Raw genomic sequence first — 23,353 nt, 5'->3', positions numbered from 1 at the left:
ATATTTAGGGCACAGTGAAGAGGACCCTGGTTTAAATTTAGACACCCAGTTTGGGGCCAAGTGAACTCTGTGCAGTAATTTAAGTTGCAAAGCCCAGGAGCGATTACAATTAGTAATTTTTCTGGCAGAGTTCCAAATACTGCTCCACATTTCTTCAGTGATCTTGATATTCAGTTCTCCGCCCCAGGTTTGGGCCAGAGTTGGCGAGTCAGACTCATAATAACATTTTAATGTTTTACAACACAAACTAAGTGACACTTCACGAGTTCCGAAAAACAGCTTTTCAATGCCTGAGATTTCAGTGTCACTAAGTTGTTTCTTTTTTAACAAAATCTGTTAACTGGAAAAAACAGAAGAGATTGTTTTTCCCTATTCCAAAGGCTTCCACAACTTGATTAAATGACATGAGGATCCCTTCTTTGAAAAGACAGCCTAAGAAGGAAACACCCTTAGTCACCCATTCCCCAAAACCTGTATCCAGCATACTTGGAAGGAACTCAGGGTTGTGGACAAAGAGGGTGAAAGGGCATGTTATTCCAGTTTTCCCCACAATATGTTGAGCTGTTCTCCATGCCTTGACTGTATTAACAGTAATTGGATTGTTACAGCATTTATTTATCGTTTTCATATTTTTTTAGAAAAAGCAGGCTTTTAAGAGGGCAGTCACATAACAAGGTTTTTATATGCAGCCATCCTGTGGATGGATTTCCAGATATCCACTCTCGGGAACATAATAGAAGAGAACTCAATTGATATTTTTTGAGATCTGGAAGATCTAAACCTCTCATGTGTCAGGATTTGGAGGTCTTTGGGTCTGTTTTTGTATTGAGTTTATTGTTTCTTTAATTCTGTTATTTGGTTCCTGTGTTTTGTTTTGGTGCCTTGTTCTCTGTGCCCTTTGTGTTCTCTGTAATCATTCACCTTTCCTCTGCTCAGTACCTGTCAGCCTGCCTAAACCACCCACACCTGTCCCTCGTTCATAATCAGTCACCTGTGTCCACTTTCAAACCATCCTCTGCCTTTAAAACTGGTTCATCTTCTTCACTTCCCAGATGGTTCATTTTCACTCATGTGCTGTCCGGTTTTTCCTTGTGTCTTGCCCCCTTGTGTTCTTTGCAACCCTGGTTTTTGTTATTTAGTTTTAGTTGCCTTTTGTTTTGATTATTTCGTTAATAAATTAGTTTTAGTTTTGAGTTCCTCCTTGTCTGCCTGCAATTTGGGTTCCAACCAACCACTAACCTGACACCAGCCAAGATATGGGAAGACCACTCCAACGTTCAAGGTCTAGCTTAATTTTGTCAAATAATGGGACAAACTTTGCTCTGAACATCTGATTGAAGACAGGTGTAACAAATATACCAAGATATTTAAATCATGCAGGAGACCACTTAAAAGGGTAGCTGGGAATGTAAAATTGTTTACCCCAAGGCATGGCCTCAGATTTGGAGGGTTTTTTTGTACCCGGAGAATGAGCCAAACTGAATAATAATTGTGATGACTCTGTGTACTGAAATGGCTGGCCTAGAGAGAAACAACAAAACATCATTGACATATAAAGAAATTTTATGGGCCCCCCAATCCGTGTTGATTCCGAATGCGGTGGGGTCACCATGGATTGCTCCACATAGGGGTTCAATTGCAAGAGTGAATAATAGGGGTGAAAGGGGGCAGCCCTGCCTGTTTCCCCTTCTCACCTAAAAATTTCAAGACCTAAGCCCATTTGTAATAACTGCCACTAAAGGGCAATTGTAGAGGACTTTATTCCAGCTTATAAAATTGGGACCTAAACCGAACTGGTGCAGAGTATGAAACAGGTAGGACCACTCAATGCGGTTGAACGACTTTTCCGTGTCTAAGGAGACCACAAGACCATCTATTGTCCGCCATTGACACAACTCAATCACATTTAAGAGACGTCTGATGTTATTGCAAAAATTGCAACTCTTGATAAAACCTGTTCGGTCTGCCCTTATTAAGAGGGGTAAAATGTTTTCCAAACATGTTGCCAGAATTTTGGACAATATTTTCAGATCTATGTTGAGTAATGAAATGGATCTATAAGTGCTGCAATTTTCTGGAAGTTTTGATTCTTTTAAGAATTTAGGCTTCTTCCCTGAAAGAAGGAGGGAGGACACCAGAGGGTGAATTGAGGGTGAATATTCTAAAATACTCAAGAAATTTTTCATCTTTCAGAATCAAGGGATTTACTCTCCAGTGATTTGGTTGAACTCTTGCAGTTTGAAGGGTACAATTTAGATACACTGCAGCATGATCAGATATAACAATGTGTCCTATTTTGCATGAAACAACTTATTTTAAGATAATTTTAAGAAGGAAAAAATAGTCAATACGTGTGTAGCATCTGTGAGGGTTGATAAAGAAAGTGTACTCTTTTCCAGCAGGATAGAGTTTTCTCCACACATCCACAAATCCCACCTCCTCAAAAAGATCAAACACCTGCTTTGACTTCCTTGAGATGGGAAAGGAGCTAATAGGGAGCCTATCAATCAATGGATTCCTAATACAATTAAAATCACCTCCTACAATAACATTTTCTACAAGTTTTGTCGTTACTTCGGTGCACTCTCTCGAGCTTGATCCGGCCACTCTTGGTCTTGATGTGCAGGAATTCGGTCAACCACTTTTTGAAGAATTTTAGGGCCCCAGTGCTCTATGGCCTGTCTCAAACCAAGCACCCGAATATTGTTTCTCTTGCCATTATTTTATTTGTCATCAATTTGTTGTGCCATTGTGAGGACCTCTCTCTGCAGTGAGCAGGATCGAGTGTTGTGATCTTACTAGCTGTTGGAAGCTCGGCAGCTAGCTCCGTGTTAGCCATCTTTACATGTGCTAAGCAGTTGAGACTCCACTTCACAGATTTTGTTGGTTTTCTTTGTGACTTTGGACGGCATTGTGCTAAGGTGAATCGGAAGAGTGTTAATCATTGTTCATGTTACCCCATTTAGCTGAAGAGTGTCAATAGGAGGGTAATATTCTGCTCAAATGTAAATTATGTGATGCGCAGCTCGGTGAAGTCAACCGCTTACTACACCGCCATTTAGAAAAGCCGCCATTTTTGAGTTTGACAACGTTGATTTTCTGTGGTGGCCATCTTGAATTGGATTAACTACAAAAGTTAACAATTATAGATGCACATCTATGATTAAGTTCTGAGAATTTCATTTAAATTTGTGCAGTGATTCATGAAATATTTTACAGACACATGATTGAACACCCGACCCGACCCCGGATAAGCAGAAGAGAATGGATGGATGGATGGATGGATGGATGATTGAACACAAAGTTTGTATTTCTAACCCTAGTACGACACTGTATTGATTTCCATTAATTTTAGCAGTCGAACCATGACCCTTATCCTAAAGGCCCCATCTACTAAATTGAAACTATTGGAGTCTAGTTGGTGAAAAAATCCATTCAAAATTGAGAGAAAATACACAAATTGTCAGCAGAAGCCTCACCAAACTGTATTACTGTCCATATTCCTGTTTTGAATGGCCACTTTTTTAAAATCTGTGCACAGCTTATAAAACTACATTCTTGGTCGTGACATTATAGCATAAATCTGTAAAAGAAAATCATTTTATCTCATTTTTGTGACATTTTGAAGCACAAACAGAAGGAAAAAGGCTCAGCACTGTTTTCTTTTTTAGCACAAGCCTGCCAGTCCTGCATTCAAACCCACTGCAAAACTATGCTGGACAGATATCATCCCTTCTGACTTCTTAGAAATCAGAATTAAGAGACAGTTCTTCAAAACATCAACTTTTTCTCCTGTAAGAAGTTAGCAAATGAAACTCTGTACAAAGCCACAAATAAACAATGTTTCCTACAGTTTTAACCTATAAAAATAAAACTTGTTTGCAAAGTGCATCTACATCTGAATAGGTTTTGGAGTCAACCCAATTCAAAATGGCCACCACAGCTAATCAAAAAATGGCTATTCCGAAAAGATACAATAATCTATTGAACAAAGAGAGAGAGAACTGAGAGTCATTCACAACACATATTCTAAGTGTGACACCTTACAATATTCCATGAGATGAATATTATATTCAACTCGTGGAATAATAATCTTGCATGTCATAATATTTTTGCATAACATTATTTTCAATATCTGACCAAAACAGCTACAGATCGGTCATTTCTTTATGTTTTAAACTTTGGCATGGAATGTAATGGGTGATAGGTATTCCTTCAAGTAATGCTAGGCCTTTTTTTTACCATGTTCTGATCTATTAAATCTTAGAATTGTATGTTAATTTTACAGTGGAAGATGTCCCTGCAATGTTAGAAAAGAAAAGTGATTCTCCTCACCTCATAGTACAAGTCTGGTGGTTCTGGGATCTCACTGCTTACCCTTTCCAGATCATCAGGTATCCAGGGTAACAGTCGACATCGCCTCAGCAGCAAGTTGCTTTCTCCATATGCATAATCGCGAGTTACTTCATCTGTAGAAATGTTTATGAGCTGTAATGTTTTCTTACAAAATGTATTTTTTATAAGAAAAAAAAAAACCTAAAGTGATACAGTACACTGTGTTCAAAACTGCCCTCATGTTTTTAACAACTTCTAAAATATTAATAATTATTTTTTATTCCTCTAAATAATTTTTTAACATTTCTATTAAAAACATGAAAATAATTCCTTATTGTCCTAAAGTAAGATGGCTGCTGTTTAACACGCTTGCTTTTATTAAGCAGGGATTTTAAATCAGCACACAGCTTATTCCTGATTGCTTTGATCAATCCAAACCTTGAGGTTAACATGTTACTCTTGTTTGTTTTGTTCATACACTGTAGTTCAAATGCAGAAAAGTTTGGACTTTGATGAGAATAAGTTTTATAGCTTATAAAAGATAATATAAGGCTGGACTATAACATCAGGATTTTATTACAGATCTTTAGTAGCTGAGCTTAAACAATTTACTTATTAGGGTGATTATAAAAAGTAAAGAAATGCTACCAGCCCTATTATATACAGTACAGCCTTTTTTATTGGTTTCATGAATGTGGTACAATTGGTTGTCCCCCGACCTCAAATATTCTTTCTAATTTGTTGCCTTGCAACCAGTAATTTAAAGAGATTTTCTATTTAATTATGAGATCAAATCACAGGTGTCTTGGTGGACTCTATCACTATTCTCTTTCTTCATGGTCACTCAGTTTGTGAGGACACCCTGCTCTTGGTAGATTTACACATGTTCCATATTTCTTACATCTATTGATGATGGCTATAACAGAGCTTCTGAGGATGTTATGGGCCTTAAAAATCATTTTGTATCCATCATCTGACTTGTACTTTTCAATAACTTTTCTCTAAATTGAAACTTTAAAGAGGTGAATTTTTATGGAATCACTTTTTTTTTACATTACATATTACTTGATTGGTATTACATTGTAGAAATTTGATTTCACTTTGGCAGTGATCCGATTGCTGGATCTCCAGAATCAGATGAAAACTCTTCAGATTTAGATTCTGATGATCACAAGGATCGTCATGACAGACAGAACAACGCGAATAACGACCGAGTTGGGAACGTGGAATGGTGAGAACCGATTACTCCCAGATTATTGTCATGACATAAGTACATGTGAAGGGATACATTTTTTTTTCTTTAATGTTACTCGGTTATTCGTTTTTATAATGAAGGGATAAATCTTTTATATAATGAAGGGATAAATCTTTCAACTTGTTTTTCTGGGTTACTTAGATAACTTGTTTTTGTGAAACGGGGAATGCTGTGTGAACACTTATATTTTTACTTAGATAACTTGTTTTTGTGAAACGGGGAATGACAACACTCTGTGTGAACACTTATATTTTTCTGTGTGAATCTTATGTTTTTCTGTGTGCGGACACTTGGGAGTCTGGGAAAGTGGCTGCCGGTTTTGAAAACATGTTATCAAAACCAAACGCCTAACTCATAGCAGGAACACCTGCATGGAGGGACTGGCCCTCCCTCTTCGCACGTGGTCTTTGTTTACTCACTTCTATAATACGGGGAAGCACCGAACCCCAGACAGAGTCTGTTGCGGGTTGCGCGCGAACGCCCAGCTACTCTGCCCGGGCTGTTGGCTCCCCAGTCCAGTGTCAAGGTAAGAGGCGCTTACGTTTTATTAAGTTAGCATCACGGGGATGTGAAGCATTGAAATGCTGCTTGCTTTGCTGTGTTCTGCGGCGGAATAAAAGTGAAACAATTATTCTAGCAGAAACAGTGTGTGTGTGATTTATTGTGCTGACTCCTTCCGATCCTGTCTAAATATTTCACAAAACATGACACTGCAAATCAACCTAAAGATGGCAGGAGAGAGCTAACGTTGCTAATTCAAAACTAAGCCGATGCTAACTTAATGCTAACCGGACACTAACTTGTAAACAACATGAGCGCGCTTCAGAGTAGTGTTTATGAACTGTCACACCAGAGTAAACTAATCACCAGCAGTTTCAGACTATGACATTTGTTTAATCACATATGGATTGTCTATATTTTTTCATCAATAACAAAATGCTCTGAATCACAAAGTGATCTCAGGCTGTCGGCCTGTAAGCAGCTCATACCTTTTAAAAACAGAGCATGTTCACGTCACGTTTGAAGTAAAAGGTCCTCTTTATCGTCCACTCCTATGTGGCTATGTCCTCCTCTCCATTTGCCTTTCTTTTAAAATTAAAAATAGTTAGGACTGCTGCTGGCAAAAGGTCCTGTTTTTTTTTTGCATGAAGCCAGTTTCCCGCATTAACGAGGGTCAGAGCGGTACTTCCCTTTGATGTGATCCGAACCAGAGTTCTGATAGTAATTCCCACATTGGAGCTTATGGATCCAAATCTGAGGAAGGTTTTTATCTTTCAGAAAGCCAAAAAATGAAACTCCAGTGGTATTTTCTGTCCAGTTTGAATAATTAATTTCAACAATCTGACCTATATTGTATCAGAATTCATCCACTCACTGATGAATTGCTGATCCTCAGCGGCTCAGTGGCTGTTACACATCAGAGGGGTCATGGAAAATGCAGAAAACACCCAAGTGGTTTCTTCAGTGTTTGGTGTGAAAAAATTCATAGTATAATTTTTTTTTGGAAAATTTTACAATGAGCATATTTTATGTTTTTCTTTGAACTGATGTTGGCTTCAAAACACTTTTCAGTTCAGCTTTAAAGTAGTGAGGATATCCTCAGTTCTTAATTCATAAGAAAGTCACGAAACAGGCTTTTTTGAGGACCTTTTGCAAGACAGTTTTCAACTGAACAAGAAACCTTGCAACAATTTAACTTTGCAAGATCTCATGGCACAAGATCTTGTTACACAATATTTCCAAGGATCTGTGTTTAATATTGTGTTTTGAAAGTACGGCTTGTTTTTCTTTGCTTTGGGGTTTGCTTCGTCGCTTTGTCGCCAGGTTTTCCACTTCCACTGAATCGATACATTTTTCTATTGCACTGTCGTTTGCTGCAACCTTCCCTATCTTGACCATGTTTTCTGTTACTCTCTTTGTTTATGTTTATGTTGCATGCCAGTCCACTATGGGGTACTGTGATGTCTGTAGCACATATTATCGGGAATATTTTTGTTTTGGTGGTGTTCTGGTGAGTTTGGATATGGAGCTGCATATGGTGGAATAAAGTTGAAAAATAATCCAAAGATGAGTTATTATTACTGACCAACATTTACCATGAACTCTATTTGTCATTATTTTCAAGATTTCCTCACTTTCTGTTGTTTTTGCTTTAATTAAAAGCTAGCTTCCGTTGTTTTCCAAAGAGCCCCTCTTTTGGCCTGTTTTCCACAGCATGGCATCAGGATCAGAATGGATTGTGTTCAGACTACCAAAAGAATGCACATAAAAGGGGTCTAAACCACCTCTAAAGGTGGTCTGAGAGAAAATGGTTTGAATGTGCATTGAGTGAGTTCAGTCATCTGAACAGAGAAAAGATGATAAGGTGACCTGGTGGTGGAATGGTGAAGTGCAGGAAGTTATCCAGAGGAAGAGGTTAGCCAGGAAGAAATGGGACAGTGAGAGGACGGAAGAGAGTAGACAGGAATATAGGGAGATGCAATGTAGGTAGCAAAGGCAAAACAGGAGGTGTATGATGAGTTGTACAATAGGCTGGACACTAAGGAGGGAGAGAAGGACTTGTATCGACTGGCAAGACAGAGGGACCAGACTGGAAAGTATGTTCAGAATGTTAGGCTTGTTAAAGGTAGAAATGGTAATGTTCTAACACAAGAGGAGAGTGTGATGAAAAGATGGAAGGAGTACTTTGAGGAGCTGATGAATTAAGAGAACAAAAGAGAAAAAAGAGTAGAGGTCATAGAAACTGTGGACCAGGAAGTGGAAAAGATTAGTGAGGATGAAGTTCAGAAAGCTTTGAAGAGGTTGAAGAAGGGGAAGGCAGTTGGACCTGATGACATACAAGTGTAGGTATGGAAATGACTAGGAGAAATGGCAGTGAGATTTTTGACTTGATTACTCAATGGCATTTTTGAGAATGAGTAAATACCTGAGAAAAGGAGAAGGAGTCTGTTGGTGCCAATCTTTAAGAATAAGGGGGATATACAGAGTTGTAGCAACTACAGGGGAATTAAGTTGATAAGCCACACAATGAAGATCTGGGAGAGTTGTGGAAGCTAGACTAAGACAAGAGGTGACTATTTGTGAGCAGCGGGATGGTTTTATGCTGAGAAATAGCACCACAGATGCCATCTGTGCTTTGAAAATGTTGATGGATAGAAAGAACTTCATTGTGTCATTGTGGATTTAGCAAAAGTATATGACAGGGTGCTGACGGAGGAGCTGTGGTGTTGTATGAGGACATCTGGAGTGACAGAGAAGTTTGTTATCCTGGTACAGGACATGTATGAGGACAGTAGGCGGTGAGGTGTGCTGTAGCAGTGACCGATAGCTCAATGTGGAGGTGGAACTGCATCAAGGATCGGCTCTGAGCCCCTTCTTGTTTACGCTGGACAGACTAACACATGAGGTCAGGCAGAAATTCCCGTGGACTATGATGTTTGCAGATGACGTGATCTGTGGTGAGAACAGGGAACAGGGAACTTGGAGAGGTGGAGGTATGCACTTGAAAGACATGGAATGAAAGTCAGCCATAGAAAGACAGAGTACATGTGTGAATGAGAGGGAGGCAGGAGGAACAGTGAGGCTACAAGGAGGTCAGAGGTCACAAAGGTGCTGGACTTCAAGTATTTAGGGTCCACTGTCCAGGAAAATGGGGAGTGTGGTAAAGAGGTGAAGAAGAGAGTCCAGGCAGGGTGGAGTGGATGGAGAAAATTTTCAGGAGTGATTTGTGACAAAAGGTTGGCAGCAAAAGTCAAAGGAAAAGTTTACAAGACAGTGATAAGACCAGCTATGTCGTATGGTTTGGAGACGTGGCACTGACAAAAAGACAGGAGACAGAACTGGAAGTGACAGAGCTGAAGATGTTGAGGTTCTCCTTGGGAGTGACAAAGATGGATAAAATTAAGAATGAGGTCATCAGAGGTAAAACACACGTTGAACGACTGGGAGATAAAGTTAGAGAGGCCAGACTGAGATGGTTTAGACATGTGTAGAGGAGGGACAGTGTGTTTTTTTTTTTAATGAAGAGTTTATATGGTGTACACTGGCAGGGAGCAGGTAATTTTTTTAGATGCTGTATGTCCAGTTGTTATTTATAATTGTCATATTATTATTATTACCAATATGAGTGCACATTTTCTTGTCCTGTTATGAGAGTTAGTTTGTAATTATGTTGTTTATGTAATATAATTAATTTGTTGTTTTTTTGTACTGTAAATTGAATAGGAATATGAATATCATAATGTGTTTTGTATTACAAATTTTTGAGAATTATTGAGTTGGTAAATAACATATTTCACTAAATTGAGATAAGGGGTATGATTAAATAAGGTTTACTTCTTCCTACTCCTTTTCAAACAGAAAGTAGTGATTAGTTATATTATTTTGTTCTTGGTTATGTATGCATATGTTTTCTCTTGTCCTACTGGTTACATGTTTTTTTTTATTTGTTTGAAATAAATAAATAACTATACTGGTAGAAGGATGTCAGACATGCAGCTGCCAGGAAAAAAGACAAAGAGGAGATAAATGGATGCAGTTAGAGAGGAAATGGAGTTAGTTGGCGTGAGGACAGAGGACACAGAAGACAGAGTTAGCTGGAGAAGGATGACTTGCTATGGTGACCCCTGAAAAAGGAACAGCCAAAAAAAAGAAGTATAAGAAGATTGAGTGAGTTCAGACCTGTGTTTACTGCAATCCAATCGCAATTGGAAAGCTAACAAGAGTACCGCCAACAGTACTAATACACCCATCAGTAGGCATAATCTAGGGCAAAATTGGTTTGACATTTTAAAGTTACTTGGATGTGAAGTATTAAAAATTTTGGACACAGTGTTCTCTTGCCCATACGCGGGTCACCGGGGCCCACTCTGGAGCCAGGCCTGGAGGTGGGGCACATTGGCGAGCACCTGGTGGCCAGGATTTCGCCCATGGAGCCCGGCCGGGCATGGCCCGAAGAGGTCACATGGGTCCCCCTTCCCATAGGCTCAACACCTATGGGAGGGGCCAAAGGAGTAGGGTGCAATGTGGGATGGGTGGTGGCCGAAGGTGGGGTCCTTGGCGGTCTGATCTTCTGCTACAGAAGCTGGCTCTTGGGACGTGGAATGTCACCTCTCTGGTGGGGAAGGAGCCTGAGCTGGTGTGTAAGGTTGAGAGGTTCCGGCTAGAAATAGTCGGGCTCACCTCAACGCACGGCTCTGGCTCTGGAACCAGTCTCCTTGAGAGGGGTTGGACACTCTTCCACTCTGAAGTTGTCCCCAGTGAGAGGCGCCAAGCAAGATGGGCATACTTGTTGCCCCCAATCTTGGTACCTGTATGTTGGGGTTTACCTTGGTGAACGAGAGGGTAGCCTCCCTCCGCCTACGTGTGGGGGAATAGGTCCCGACTGTTGTTTGCGCTTACGCGCCAAACAGTAATTCAGATTACCCACTCTTTTTGGAGTCCTTGGAGAAGTTACTGGAGAGTGCCCCTCCTGGGGACTCCCTTGTTCTACTGGGGGACTTCAACGCTCACGTGGGCAATGACAGTGAGACCTGGAGGGGTGTGGTTGGGAGGAACGGCCCCCCTGATCTGAACTCGAGTGGTGTTCTGTTGTTGGACTTCTGTGCTCGTCATGGATTGTCCATAACGAACACCATGTTCAAACATAAGGGTGTCCATATGTGCTCTTGACACCAGGACACCCTAGGTCACAGTCCAATGATTGACTTTGTTGTCGTTTCATCTGACCTGCGGCTGCATGTCTTGGACACTCGGGTGAAGAGAGGGGCGGAGCTGTCAACTGACAGTGAGTTGGCTCCGATGGTGGGGGAGGATGCTGGTCAGACCTGGCAGGCCCAAACGTATTGTGAGGGTCTGTTGGGAACGTCTGGTGGAGTCTCCTGTTAGACAGAGCTTTAACTCCCACCTCCAGGAGAACTTTATACATGTTCCGGGGGAGGTGGGGGACATTGAGCCCGAGTGGGCCATGTTCCGTGCCTCCATTGTTGAGGCGGCTTATCAAAGCTGTGGCCGCAAGGTAGTTGGTGCCTGTCGCAGCAGCAACCCTCGAACCCGCTGGTGGACACCGGCAACAATATTCAGTCTCAGACTTAAGTAACGTTTCTATTATTTCTCTCTAAAGCTAAAGAGCAATAAAGGGAACCAGTGCAAATGTTTGTCTTGGTAAGATCTCTGTAAACCATCAGGGTGTTTATTAAATCCCAGCACTGACACATTAAGATGAGAGCTGTGGGAATCATTGCATGTCTGATAGAAACTTATGCATGTATTAGAGTCTATTTTTACCTCCTTTTGTGAGGTCCTGCTGTGGCCAGAGCAGGGTGTAAGCCAGCTGGCCCGGGATGTAAAAGAAGGGAACCATGCAGCAGCTGGGCTGGTTCGAGTGCTGCACTTGGGAACCAAACTCGTCCATGATGTACCACACAGGAACTTTTTCTTCTGCTGACTACACATAAAACATTTTTCTTAACAGCATGACAAAAGCCCAGAAGCATTTATAAAATACACAAATCTCTCTCGACCTGGTACAACTTTGATGAAGGCTAAATGTTAATTAATTTAACATATACATAAATATCATCCAGTGCTTTTCATGTCAGAGCTTTAGACTAAGATCATCTTATGATAAAAAATGATTGAGTTGTAAATTTTAGCTTATTATCTGTAAAATTGACTAAATTATAACCATTTTTGAGTTTTTTAAGGTCACTTGACTACGGCAGCCATCTTGAATTGGGCTGGCTCTAAAAGTGAATCAGTTGCAGATGTACATCCAGTGATTATTTTCTGAAAGTTCTATTAAAATGTGTTCAGGGGTTCATGAGATATTTTGCTAACAGACTTACTTGACTCCAGATAGCCTATGGCAAATTTTTTAATAAAGATCTGCACAATCTGTTAGCTATTTGAATATGGGCTTACCATACCCAATTTTAGATCAAAATCTGTAAAATTGTCTAAATTGCTGGCTAGTGTTGATTAGCTGTCACAGTCATCTTGAATGCGATTGACTCCAAAGGTTAATCAGTTGTAGACGTGGATACAAAATTTACTTTTACACTTTTATTAGTTTCATGAAATATTTTTCTAAAAGACAGACAAACGAACACACAAACAGACAAAGGCAACAACATTATCATCCACCTTCACTTTGCGGTGGAGGGCAATAACAATGTTGAGTGGGGCTTAAAATAATGTCTTTGAGTGTGGGGTGTTCTCTAACATACCCCTTGGGAGAGTTGATAAGTTTGGTTGAACTTCCACATGTTCTTCAAGATCAACTCCACTGTTTCTGGACATGGCACCTCACCATGAAAGTCCAACCCCATGAGGGCGGCCATTCTTGACAGGAGACCAGGAATCTGCTCCAGCTGCTGCCGGGCGTGCTCCACACGGTAAGTCCAAGCATGGTCAACCAGAAAAATGCTGCAAAAGAATGGAAGAAAAGTTTAATGCTGACGCAGTATTTGCGCTGTTGTTGTCCTGTCTCTGTTTTTTCCAGTCAAACTACTTCCACATTCTTTGTGATGGTTTAATCATTCATATGAACCGTCAGCTTGATCAGGAATAGTGTGCTATAACTTTTGGTTTGTATAACTTTTCTACATTTAGAAATATTTAACTTCATTTTTTAAAGTTCGCCACAGAAATACATTGAGATCTCTTCATTTTCCCTAAAAACGTTCTCTTTGAATTGTGTTTCAACAATTTTTTTCTTTTTGCTTTCTTAAGCCATTTGTGTTTGGAAATTGTACCCCATTCAATGAGCTAACTGATATTCTTGGCCCTTATTGTTTCCTCACTGTCAGAAATCTTGGAGTGTTTTTAGACACTTCTTTTAAATTTGAAGCTAGTACAAAATTTTACTTATCTCTAAAAGATCACAAAACACTTGTCCATGCCTTCATCACCACTGGACTGGACAACTGCAATTCTCTACATTTTGGCCTTGAACAATTGTGTCTCCGTTGCCTGCAGTTAGACCAGAATGCTGCTGTGTGTCTTTTAACAGGCACTTATCTATTTTACTGATGGCTTTTACTGTTTGTTTCAAACCAGCTTGTAAATCACTATTTTAGGATTTGCGATACTTTGTATATTTAATTAATATATAGGATGAATCGTTTTGAACCCAACACTGACCCCTGCGAAACACCACCCAGTCTAGTGCAATCTTCCTACTTCCATATTGTTCCAGTTTTACTTTTTGAATTCATGGACAGTGATTGACTCAATAGGACTGGTAAGTTAAATTTCACAAATGATGCCAAATGATGTAACTATCACCTGTGCGTTTGTATGTATGTATGTCTAAAACTCAATTTAACAGATTTTTAGTTTCTCTGTTAATAAAATAAGCAGCAGCTGGAGCAGGGGGGTCCCTTGGTCGTAACAATAATAAGCAGAAAAGAAAGAGGACTTTCATTTACATTTAGTGAACGAGCTGCTTGCTGTTGTAGTCTTGGGAACTTTCTAACTTCGGCTACACAGAGAGAGAAGGCTGACAGAGAGGACAGGGGAAGGATTTATTCAGTAAACGTACTGCTAATTCACGCATGTGCAGAAACAACGAGCTGGTGCAGAGGAGTGATTCGTTCAGGGAACGAACTGCTGAGTCGCGTATGCGCAGAAACAAAGAACTGCCGCCGAGGAGTGATTCGTTTGCTTAGTACTGTGCTGGAAGTGACGCCGTTTATTCGTGTACTGCACAAATAAACTTAGAATTGGTATTTTTCCTCTAGCTTTAGAAATTGGACGCTTTCACTCAGTCCCAGAGGAGGATCAAAAATGTTCTCTGTGTGATTTAAATGATATTAAAAATGAAATGCACTTCTTATGTTGTCCTTTGTATACAACTCTCAGAAATAAATTGTTTGGTAAAGTTCTTGATGTTTACTCAGATTTTTTTTCATATGAGTGATGAAGATAAACTACAGTATTTATTTAAATATGTGTTTCAGTTAGCTCAGTTTGTTTTAAAAGCCTGGCATCTTCAAAAGAGGACACTTTATGTTTGAAGGATGTTGATGTTGGTCTCTCTCTGCATCTATGAAATATGTTTGTGTGTCTTCTAAGCCCATGGGGGCCGGGCACCTTTTATGGTGTATGGCACAAAAGAAATAAACTAAACGAACTAACTAACTAATAAACTGTGTGAATTGAAGGATTCGGTGAACAAATCTTTTGAACGAATCATTTTAATGAACTGATTCTAGTGATTCAGTTCACTCAAAAGTTCTGCTGTTCTCATCACTAGTGAGTGATATGCATTCCTTCAAGGATTGCTAGGCCTTTATTTCTTCTCAGCATAGATGCAGCAGATATAAGGTTAGTAAAATTTTAGCCTTCAGTGGCCTCACCTGGTTGGATCTGAGACCTGTAAGCCGCTCTCCCTGGTAACCACCACTTTATAACTGACCGCCTCTCCAGGATTGTTCTTTTTCCTCTCAGGTTCTTCGTTTTCCTCATCCTCCACCTCCTCTACATTCTCTTCCTGTTGGACATGTAATACTCCAAAAACCTCCCCGGCATCATAAATCTTCAACAGAGAGAAAGGAAACAGTATAGATCTTCAGTTTCACAACATTTTAGCTTTGGGTATAAATAAAGTAACCTAACATAACCTAATCTATGGTGACCTCTTTAGTACAAGTCCAAATAGAAAGAAATAGCACACAGCTCAATTGTTCTGTAGACGGTAATCACTCCTATCAATACAGTAACTTGCCAAACTTTGTTCTATTAATTGAAATAAATGCCTTGCTAGGCTCTTTAAAGAATGCCTGTCATCTGCTGTCTTTCATGCCAGAGTTTTACACAAAGATGATCTTATGCTGAGAAATGACAATGCAGCTGTTTTGGCCTAATCAGGTAAAGGATGTAATACACAATCTCATGCGATATTGAGAGATCTTGTTAGCGCTCATAATACATTGTGGGGATCATCATCAAATTGACTGTAACATGTCATAAACAAAAGTAGGATTATTTTATATTAAGCCTGTAATTATCCAGTAGAAGCAGGGTGAAAACAACCTCTAACTGTTAACTGTGCTAACTAACAGAAAGCTTCGAAAACCTGGTGACGTCAGCAGGCACGAGCAGACCTCGTCAGTGAGCTTGTGATATAAAGTTCTCCAGTAGACCTGAGGAACCCCTGAAGACCGTAGAGCTCCGGCGTGAAGCGACACGAAGGCACCCAACCCCTCTTCATCACCACTTTCACTCAACATTTCACTCTTTGTTGACAAAATGCTGCTCACGTACACGCGTGCTAGAAACCCGGAAGATGTAGTCTTTTTTTTTTAATCTTTATTGAGGGTAACAATACAAATGGACAGACATGCTATCACGTGACTTGTAAAGCGCCGAAAACGCCCATACACATAATAGAAGTGACTTCTATTATGTCTATGAAAACGCCGCCATCTTCAGGAAGTAATTCATTTCTTTTTTTTCCCCAAAACTTTATTCATAATTCTGAACAGTACAAAATCAATGCACATATAAACAACTGAAATTAATAACAAATGATGAAGATTTTAAGAAAGATAAGATAAAATAAACATTAATAAAATAAATAAATAAATTGAAAGTAAACATGTTTACCCAGTTTTTTTGTATGTAAAGTACTAGGGGTTTTCCATGAGGTTGAGTTCTTTTACCAACAAGAAGAGTTTTACTGCATTTCTTTTCTTCATATGTTTCAGTGATGAAAAGAAAAGGCACACTTCTTTGTGGAAGGCAACAAAATTTGGTTTAGATTTAAGGAATCTGTTCTTGTGTATAAAAAAAAACTTTCTAAGAATAACAATGGAATTAATGTTAGATTATTTACAGAGACGTCAGTCAAAAAGCCAAATATGATATTTTCTATTTTTAAGTCTGGAACTTGCAAATGTTTAGACAACCAGTGATGTAAATCTTCCCAAAAGACGGCAGTATATATACGTTCATAGAATATATGGTCAGTAGTTTCAACATGTTCCTTACAAAATGAACAATTTGTACATTCAAACCCAAAACGGTTAAAAAGAAAATCAGCAGACGGGTATATTCCATTAATAAGCTTAAAGTGAAATAGAATAAGAACCGGGCATAGTTTCCTAAATGGAACTCTTTTTAGGATGGGGAAACACATTACTGGTTTATGTAGATGGTGTGATGAAGTAGAAACAGTGGAGCATGTTTTGATTAAATGTAGGAAATATGCAAGCCAAAGAAGATTATTAAACATGGAACTAGGTTTTAGTAGGGAATTGAAATTTGAGAAGGTGATCGATCAGAGGAATAGTATTGAGGGGAAAAAGAAGATTTTTCGTTTTTTAAAAAAACACTGGGATCTTTAAGAGAATTTGAGGTATAGATGGTAGGAGTTAATAGAGGGCAGTAGTGCAACATTAATGGATGCAAGCTGCCGTTAAAACCTAAAGAAGAAGAAGAAGAAGAAGAACACTTCACCGTCAGAGTGATAACCTGAAACATGTGTTGCCTCCTGACCAAGCTTATGCGTCAGACGATGCTTATGAATCTTTCCTTCATTTCAGGTTTAATAGTTTCCAGGATTACTGACCTTCTCAAGACAAGTGCTGTGCTTCAAAGCTCTGAAAGAACCCGGTCCAAAGACTTACCTTGCTGGCTCTGTCATGCTCGCCTCCCTAGACCGAACCCTGCTCACCCTCCCATGTCACCGGAGATTCAAACCCCTACTGGAACCGTCACTTCATGGACCCAGAACCCTGATCCGTTCTCCTCCACAAATGAAACTCTCCAAATACAAGTAAGCTGCTTTATCATCAAAGTTCCTACCATCAGCTACATTCAACCTGCTAACTACCTGTCTCTCACCATAGTTGCCGATCCAGTTCCTCTGCTCCTGGTTTCCAGCTCATTTACATCTCTGTTCAATAAATCTTTTAATATTCAATCCTCGACTCCTGAGTGTGTTCTCCATGTGGGCCAAATCTCTGGCTAAGATCAAGACAGATTCAAGGGTTTCGCAGAAGACCTGTGGCTCACACATGTAGCTGTGTCCTTGAGCTGTCAATTTATTATGACAGCTATCCAGATTTCAGTGCTGAAATGAACAAAGTTTTGGAGTCTAATGTATGGGTCATGGACATCGTTTAAAGTTTTGGGAAGGTTGGTGGGGGGGTTGTTACACCAGCATCACAGTTGTGGAAATGTTCTCAAACAAAAATAGTATCAATGATTTGTGATCTGTCGTGTTTTTTGCAGCAAAAATGGTGTTGCTTCTTCCACCATATTCTTTGATATATATATATATATATATATATATATATATATATATATGAAAGTCTGAAGTACAAACATAAAAATAGGATAATCTTTTGTTTGTAAGCCAGGGGGTGTTACCACCTATAAATTACATTTATACTGTAATATTATGTAAAATTATGGGTGGATAAATGACAGAGCACAAAAATAATGAAACAATTTTTATTTGAATTACCAAGAGGTCCTGTTGACCTTAGAAGGCCTACCTTTCAACTTTTATCAAATCTTTTAATGTCTGTCAGTTGACAGCACCAGAAATCTTTGAAGCACAAAAGTACCACATGTTTCATTACATTTTATTTATACATGAAAATTCAGTTTACCATTTGTTATGAAAGAATATTAGCCCATAATTGACATTCTCCACATTATCTCAAACAAAGATAAAAAAAAATTATGGCTACCAAATTTTACTTTTGCTCTTTTGCTGGGCAAATGTTTGATTTTTAGGTTGTAAAATATGCAGCATTTCATGTTAATTGGGGCCTGCCAGCAGTGCATAGAGAGCAGTACAATGCCTTGCGAAGCAAGCGCACTAGCGGAAGACTTTCAAGCTATAAGATCCGAACTACAAGCGGTCCGCTCTGAAATTGCTAACAGCTCAAAGACCATCCAAGCCGAAGTGGATATTATAAAGACGGACTTTCTGGAGTTAAAGGGTGGCCTATCAACGTGGTCAGACGAAGTCACTTCCCTACAGTCCACTGTAACAAGCTTGCAGAAAGAAATGTCAGTGCTCAAAGAGAAATGCGAAGATCTGGAGGGGAGAATGAGAAGGTCCAATATCCGCATAGCGGGCATTGAAGAACACCCGGGTTCCAGCTCCCCACAAGCTGTGGCAAAAATGATCAAAGAAGTTCTGCAGATGGACCGAGACATTAAGGTAGACCGCTCACACCGCACACCCATCGGGAGAAGACCCAGGGACTGCGAGACACCGAGAGTCATCATCGCTAAATTACACCATGACGGGGATGCGGCGGAGATCCTGAGGAGAGCCCGAGGTGGAGCCCCGCTCTTTTACAACGGGCACCGCGTCGCCTTCTTTCCCAACTACACGGCCACCGTAGCCAGAGCGAGAGCCACCTTCACGGAGGTACGGAGAGCGCTGAGGGGCAACAAGGAGGTCCGCTACGGCCTCCTCTATCCGGCCCGACTACGGATTACTTATCAAAACGAAGAAAAGGAGTTCCTAGACCCCAAAGTAGCCATGGACTACGTCTGGAACAATATTACCCCAACAGAGACAGCCGAATAAAGGTACCGCCTGCTCATAGAGACAATAATATCAGAAAATATCTCCATTGTTATGGCTAACTTTCACACGGCTTGCTATATAAGCTTTATGAAGATACATCTATAGCAAAAACGCTGTTTTACTTTAAATCCTTTTTTCTTTTTTTTTAAGGTTTGCAGGAGCTTGTGCAGTATACTTGACGTTTACGTAGCTATATTATTTACTTCATTATGATTTTTGTATATTTTCCACATTGTATACATATCTAGGCGCACCTACTATACACTTACACTCAATCTTGGTTGTGCACTTTAGCGGCTTACTTCAGACTAACCCTAACCCTAACATATGACCTAGGTACAAGAAAGTACCTAGATCATATGTACATAATCAATCATTAGATGTCTAAATAGTCTTCTGGGGAAGGAATGTGGGGAACTAATGCAGAGAACACTTTACATGTGTTTTACTGTACACACACTTCACACTCATGGAACATTCTGTCTACTACAGCTGCCAAATATGACGCCCATCATATAACTTGTAACCTCTTAATTGGACCAATGAGTTAGTCAAAACAAAATGGCCATCTTCTTCTTCAGCTTGGGTTACTTTAAAAGCCCCTCACTTCAACCAAACTGATTTTTCTAACACTGAGGCCCTCTCCTAGTCTGCAGTCAGAGAAAAGAGTGGCAACAGCAGTAACAGATCCTCCAACACTGAGGCAATTTTAACCTGGAGAGACTCACACGGAGAGATAAAGACAATTAGAGTGTTTTATTGGTTAGAGGTCTTTGGCGCACGGGCCCCGGCAGATGACGAGTTTGCAGAGAACCGCTGTGAGCTTGAATGATCGAAGTAGGGTGAGAGATTAGGGTAGTCATCCCCCGGGACCCGGACCTGGTGGTGGCGTGGAGGATGAGGAAGGGGAGTCCAGAGGTGCACACGAAGGAGGGTGGAGATCGGGGAGGCGGTGGGACGAGACTTGGCTGGCGAGCAGGAGGAGCCGTGGACGGGGAGGCTTATATCCTGCACCTGGATGCGATTTGACAGCTTGGAGCGAGGATCCATGATGAGTAATGCTGGACAGCTGGGTGAGTCTGCCAGGCTGAAATTGCGGCTAGCCTTCACTAGTGCATTACTCCCTGCAGCCTTTTTTGCCATTTCATCTGGCACATTGTTATCCTATGTGATGAGGCTGTCATTTTTCTGGTGTGCCCAACATTTAATAGTAGAATGTGCAAAAGGCATGTACAGTGACTGGAGTAACTGTGAGATTGCTTCACTGTTTCTGACAGATGTTTCATCTGCGCAATGAAGCCATCTTTATTTCCAGACAGTACCAAAAACAACACATACTCAGTCCCTCCAGGATTTCACAGGCATTTTTTGTGATTTTTGCAAGCTAAAATGTCTGATTTTGCGGGGCATTTTCCTAAAAGTTGCGATGAAAAGTTGCGATTTTTTTAAACTAAAATCAATAAAAAACCATACCTTTTAATATATAAACCAAAAATACTTACTAGTTTTGTAAGATAATTACCAACAAACATTGGCATTCTCAAAAGGTGCTTTGAGAACTATGATAGCTTTTAAACTGACATTCATGACCATTTCTGGATTGTCCCTCATCTGCAGCTCTCCTCACATGTTTTGCAGACACAAAGTGTTTGTCAATGCGTTTATGTTTGATGATTACACTGCAGGGCGTGCAAAACAGCTTCCCCCCACTCTCGTGCAGCTGGGTAGGAAACTGTTTTACGACCGCAGTGAAGTTAGTTTTAAGTTGGATATTGGATTTCACACTCCGCTGAGTTAGCAGTGTCTAGCTCACGGCTGACCCGAAACAGGAACGCTAATGTCGGCCAGCCGTTCTCTGCCGGCCCCTTCTCTCACTCGCGGTGGTTCACTTAGGGACAGCTGGCCGACATTAGCGTTCCTGTTTCGGGTCAGCCGTGAGCTAGACGCCGCTAACTCCGCGGAGCACGAATATCCAATATCCAACTTAAAACTAACTTCACTGCGGTCCTTTGCTGAAATCTTTGTGGGCAAATGTGAAGCATTAGCGCACATTTTCGCTTCGGTCGCTGCTCCTGCATGCTCCCGGCATTCTGATGTTAACAGGATGTGACATCACATTTCTTTGTGAGTTATTTGGGGTTATTTTGGTTAAAGTTGCGGGAAAGTTGCGGTGTTTTGGGCAAAGTTGGACAAAGTTGCGATTTTGCGGGGTTTGCTTGATTTTGCGTTAATAGTTGCCATCGCAACATTGCGAAATCCTGGAGGGTCTGCATACTCCATATATGTAGTCAGACTCTGTTAATGCATTCAGCTGCACTAAAGGCCTTAATTTCTGACATTTGTGCTGAACATTATGGTGGTCTAGTTTTACAGTTCGTAAAGTGTGACAGTATGATTTCATAATCTGTATGCCTTTCCTTTGTCAACACAAATCTTGGTGTTGTTAACAAATAATTTACCTGATGAGTGGTGTAAAGGATCACTGGGTGGCCCATAATTAAGGTGGATGCTCTATGGAATGCAAATGCCACTGTAGCCAACCCTTGATAATGGTTTAAGGTTGGGGTGTCTTGTATGTGTCTTGTATTTGCATATCCTGACCTTACTGCAATTTACAAAATAAATGTTTTGCTATAATTCTAAAAAAATAATATAAAAACGTGTCTGAGTGAAGATGTTAATACAAGTGTTTGAATTAGTTTTGGACTGATTGGAGTAAAAGTATTAGAGCAAGTATTTTATATTTTGTGACTTGTAGAATGGAATCTGTGACCTGTATTGAAGAATCTGTGAGGTGCAATAGTAGTTTTATGTCTGTAAGTGATGAATAAATATTCACAAGTTATTTTTTTTCTGACACAGGTATGTGGATTTGTTTTGCACCATTTGTATCAGATCGTTTGGGGCAAAACTGTAAGTGTAAGCTTTTTTTAAAGTGTGACTCCAAGTATAAAATTTGTGTTATGTACTTAAGTATTTGAAGAGGTGCTGTTTGTATTTGTAAAAGACTAAAAAAATATACAATTACAAAACTTTTAAAGAATTTCTCTGGTATCGGATGATGTGCAGCTGGAAGGATTTTTTACTGACACCTTTTACTTTTCGACAGTTGTTATGATGTGTAACCGTAACAACAAGTTGTTGTTGTTTTTTTCAACCAGGAGCAGCTGATTAACATCTTTCACTCTTCAGTGTTAAATGTGTGTCTAGTCATGGTCAGATCCAAACAGTCTGCCCGTAAATGCACTGGAGGATGCAGCTTGCCACAATAGCTGCCCCCAAGAGCACCCCGGCCACCGGCGGCGTGAAAAAGCCTCAGGGAGTACACACACTCTCAGGGAGATCCGCCTTTACCAGAAGTCCACCAAGCTGCTAATCCGGAAGCTGCTCTTCCAGCACCTGTTTCGTGAGATTGCCCAGAATTTAAAGACCAACCTGTGCTTCCAGAGTTCAGGCGTCATGGCTCTGCAGGAGGCCAGCGAGGCTTACCTGGTGGGGCTCTACGAGGACACCAGAACCGAGGACATATTGAGACAGACCGCTACAAGAGATCCTTCCTGACCACACCCATCAGCATCTATAACAACTCTTTAACAAAATTAGGATAATGAGTTACAACAACATTTAATTCCTCTTTGGGATTAATAAAGTATTTTTGAATTGAATAATCCTCTAGGTGTTGGGCTTTAGTGGAGCTGCAGTCTAGGTTCAATTGCAGTTTTGACCTGGGTTTGAACCCATGTTTTCCATTTTGTTCAGTGATGCTTGCAGTGCTGAGGGCAAAGTTAATCTTAGCCAATACACTAGTGGTTTTGCTATAGACTGACAAGTTTGCTAGGTCATCATGTACCTATTTTCCTTCATTTGTGCATCTGTAAATTGTACATGAAGACCATCAAACAGTTGTGTTCAGTGAACATAGTATATTGCTTCCCAACAGGTTAATAGGGTTACCTACAGGGAGTAACAAGGGTGCAATCACTTTTTTTGTCAATCAACATGTAGACTAGCTCTGTAAAGGGTGTGATTTGAGTTTTCCCAGAGAAGCCTACAGTCTTTACAGACATTTTTGAAAAGGGGAGGTGGAAGCCATCTTTCTCCATACAAGGAAAAGTTGCACCAGAATTTTTGTGACCCATTTCCTGGCTCCCATCATCAGATCAGGTCGTCTTGATGCGAGGCCAACCGTGTCCATGCATGACTAGGGC

The 23,353-nt window shown here is 40.3% G+C and overlaps 2 protein-coding genes and 1 pseudogene across 4 annotated transcripts in view; 2 read left to right on the top strand and 1 right to left on the bottom strand.

Moving 5' to 3' along the window:
* Positions 1 to 15,906, bottom strand: part of ttll12 (tubulin tyrosine ligase-like family, member 12) — a 50,631-nt gene extending 34,725 nt beyond the window's left edge. Inside the window, exons 1-5 of one of the 3 annotated variants that reach the window (XM_017440703.3) lie at positions 15,697 to 15,906; positions 14,950 to 15,128; positions 12,817 to 13,015; positions 11,876 to 12,035; positions 4,336 to 4,469 (exon numbers count right to left, since the gene is read on the bottom strand). In XM_017440703.3, coding sequence (XP_017296192.1) covers positions 4,336 to 4,469; positions 11,876 to 12,035; positions 12,817 to 13,015; positions 14,950 to 15,128; positions 15,697 to 15,822 — 798 coding nt within the window. In that variant the 5' untranslated portion in view covers positions 15,823 to 15,906. The remainder of the gene's footprint in view (positions 1 to 4,335; positions 4,470 to 11,875; positions 12,036 to 12,816; positions 13,016 to 14,949; positions 15,129 to 15,696) is intronic. The other 2 variants (XM_017440701.3, XM_017440702.3) reach the window with 2 other exon arrangements.
* LOC108244131 (NLR family CARD domain-containing protein 3) overlaps positions 1 to 23,353 on the top strand; it is a 1,204,881-nt gene that overhangs the window by 780,784 nt on the left and 400,744 nt on the right. The window lies entirely within an intron of this gene.
* Positions 22,358 to 22,706, top strand: LOC108250702 (annotated as a pseudogene).

Source organism: Kryptolebias marmoratus, linkage group LG23 (assembly GCF_001649575.2).
Source record: "Kryptolebias marmoratus isolate JLee-2015 linkage group LG23, ASM164957v2, whole genome shotgun sequence".
NCBI classification, from domain to species: domain Eukaryota; kingdom Metazoa; phylum Chordata; class Actinopteri; order Cyprinodontiformes; family Rivulidae; genus Kryptolebias; species Kryptolebias marmoratus.
The sequence above is the reverse complement of the archived record's forward strand: the minus strand, read 5'-3'. Positions and strand labels throughout refer to the sequence as shown.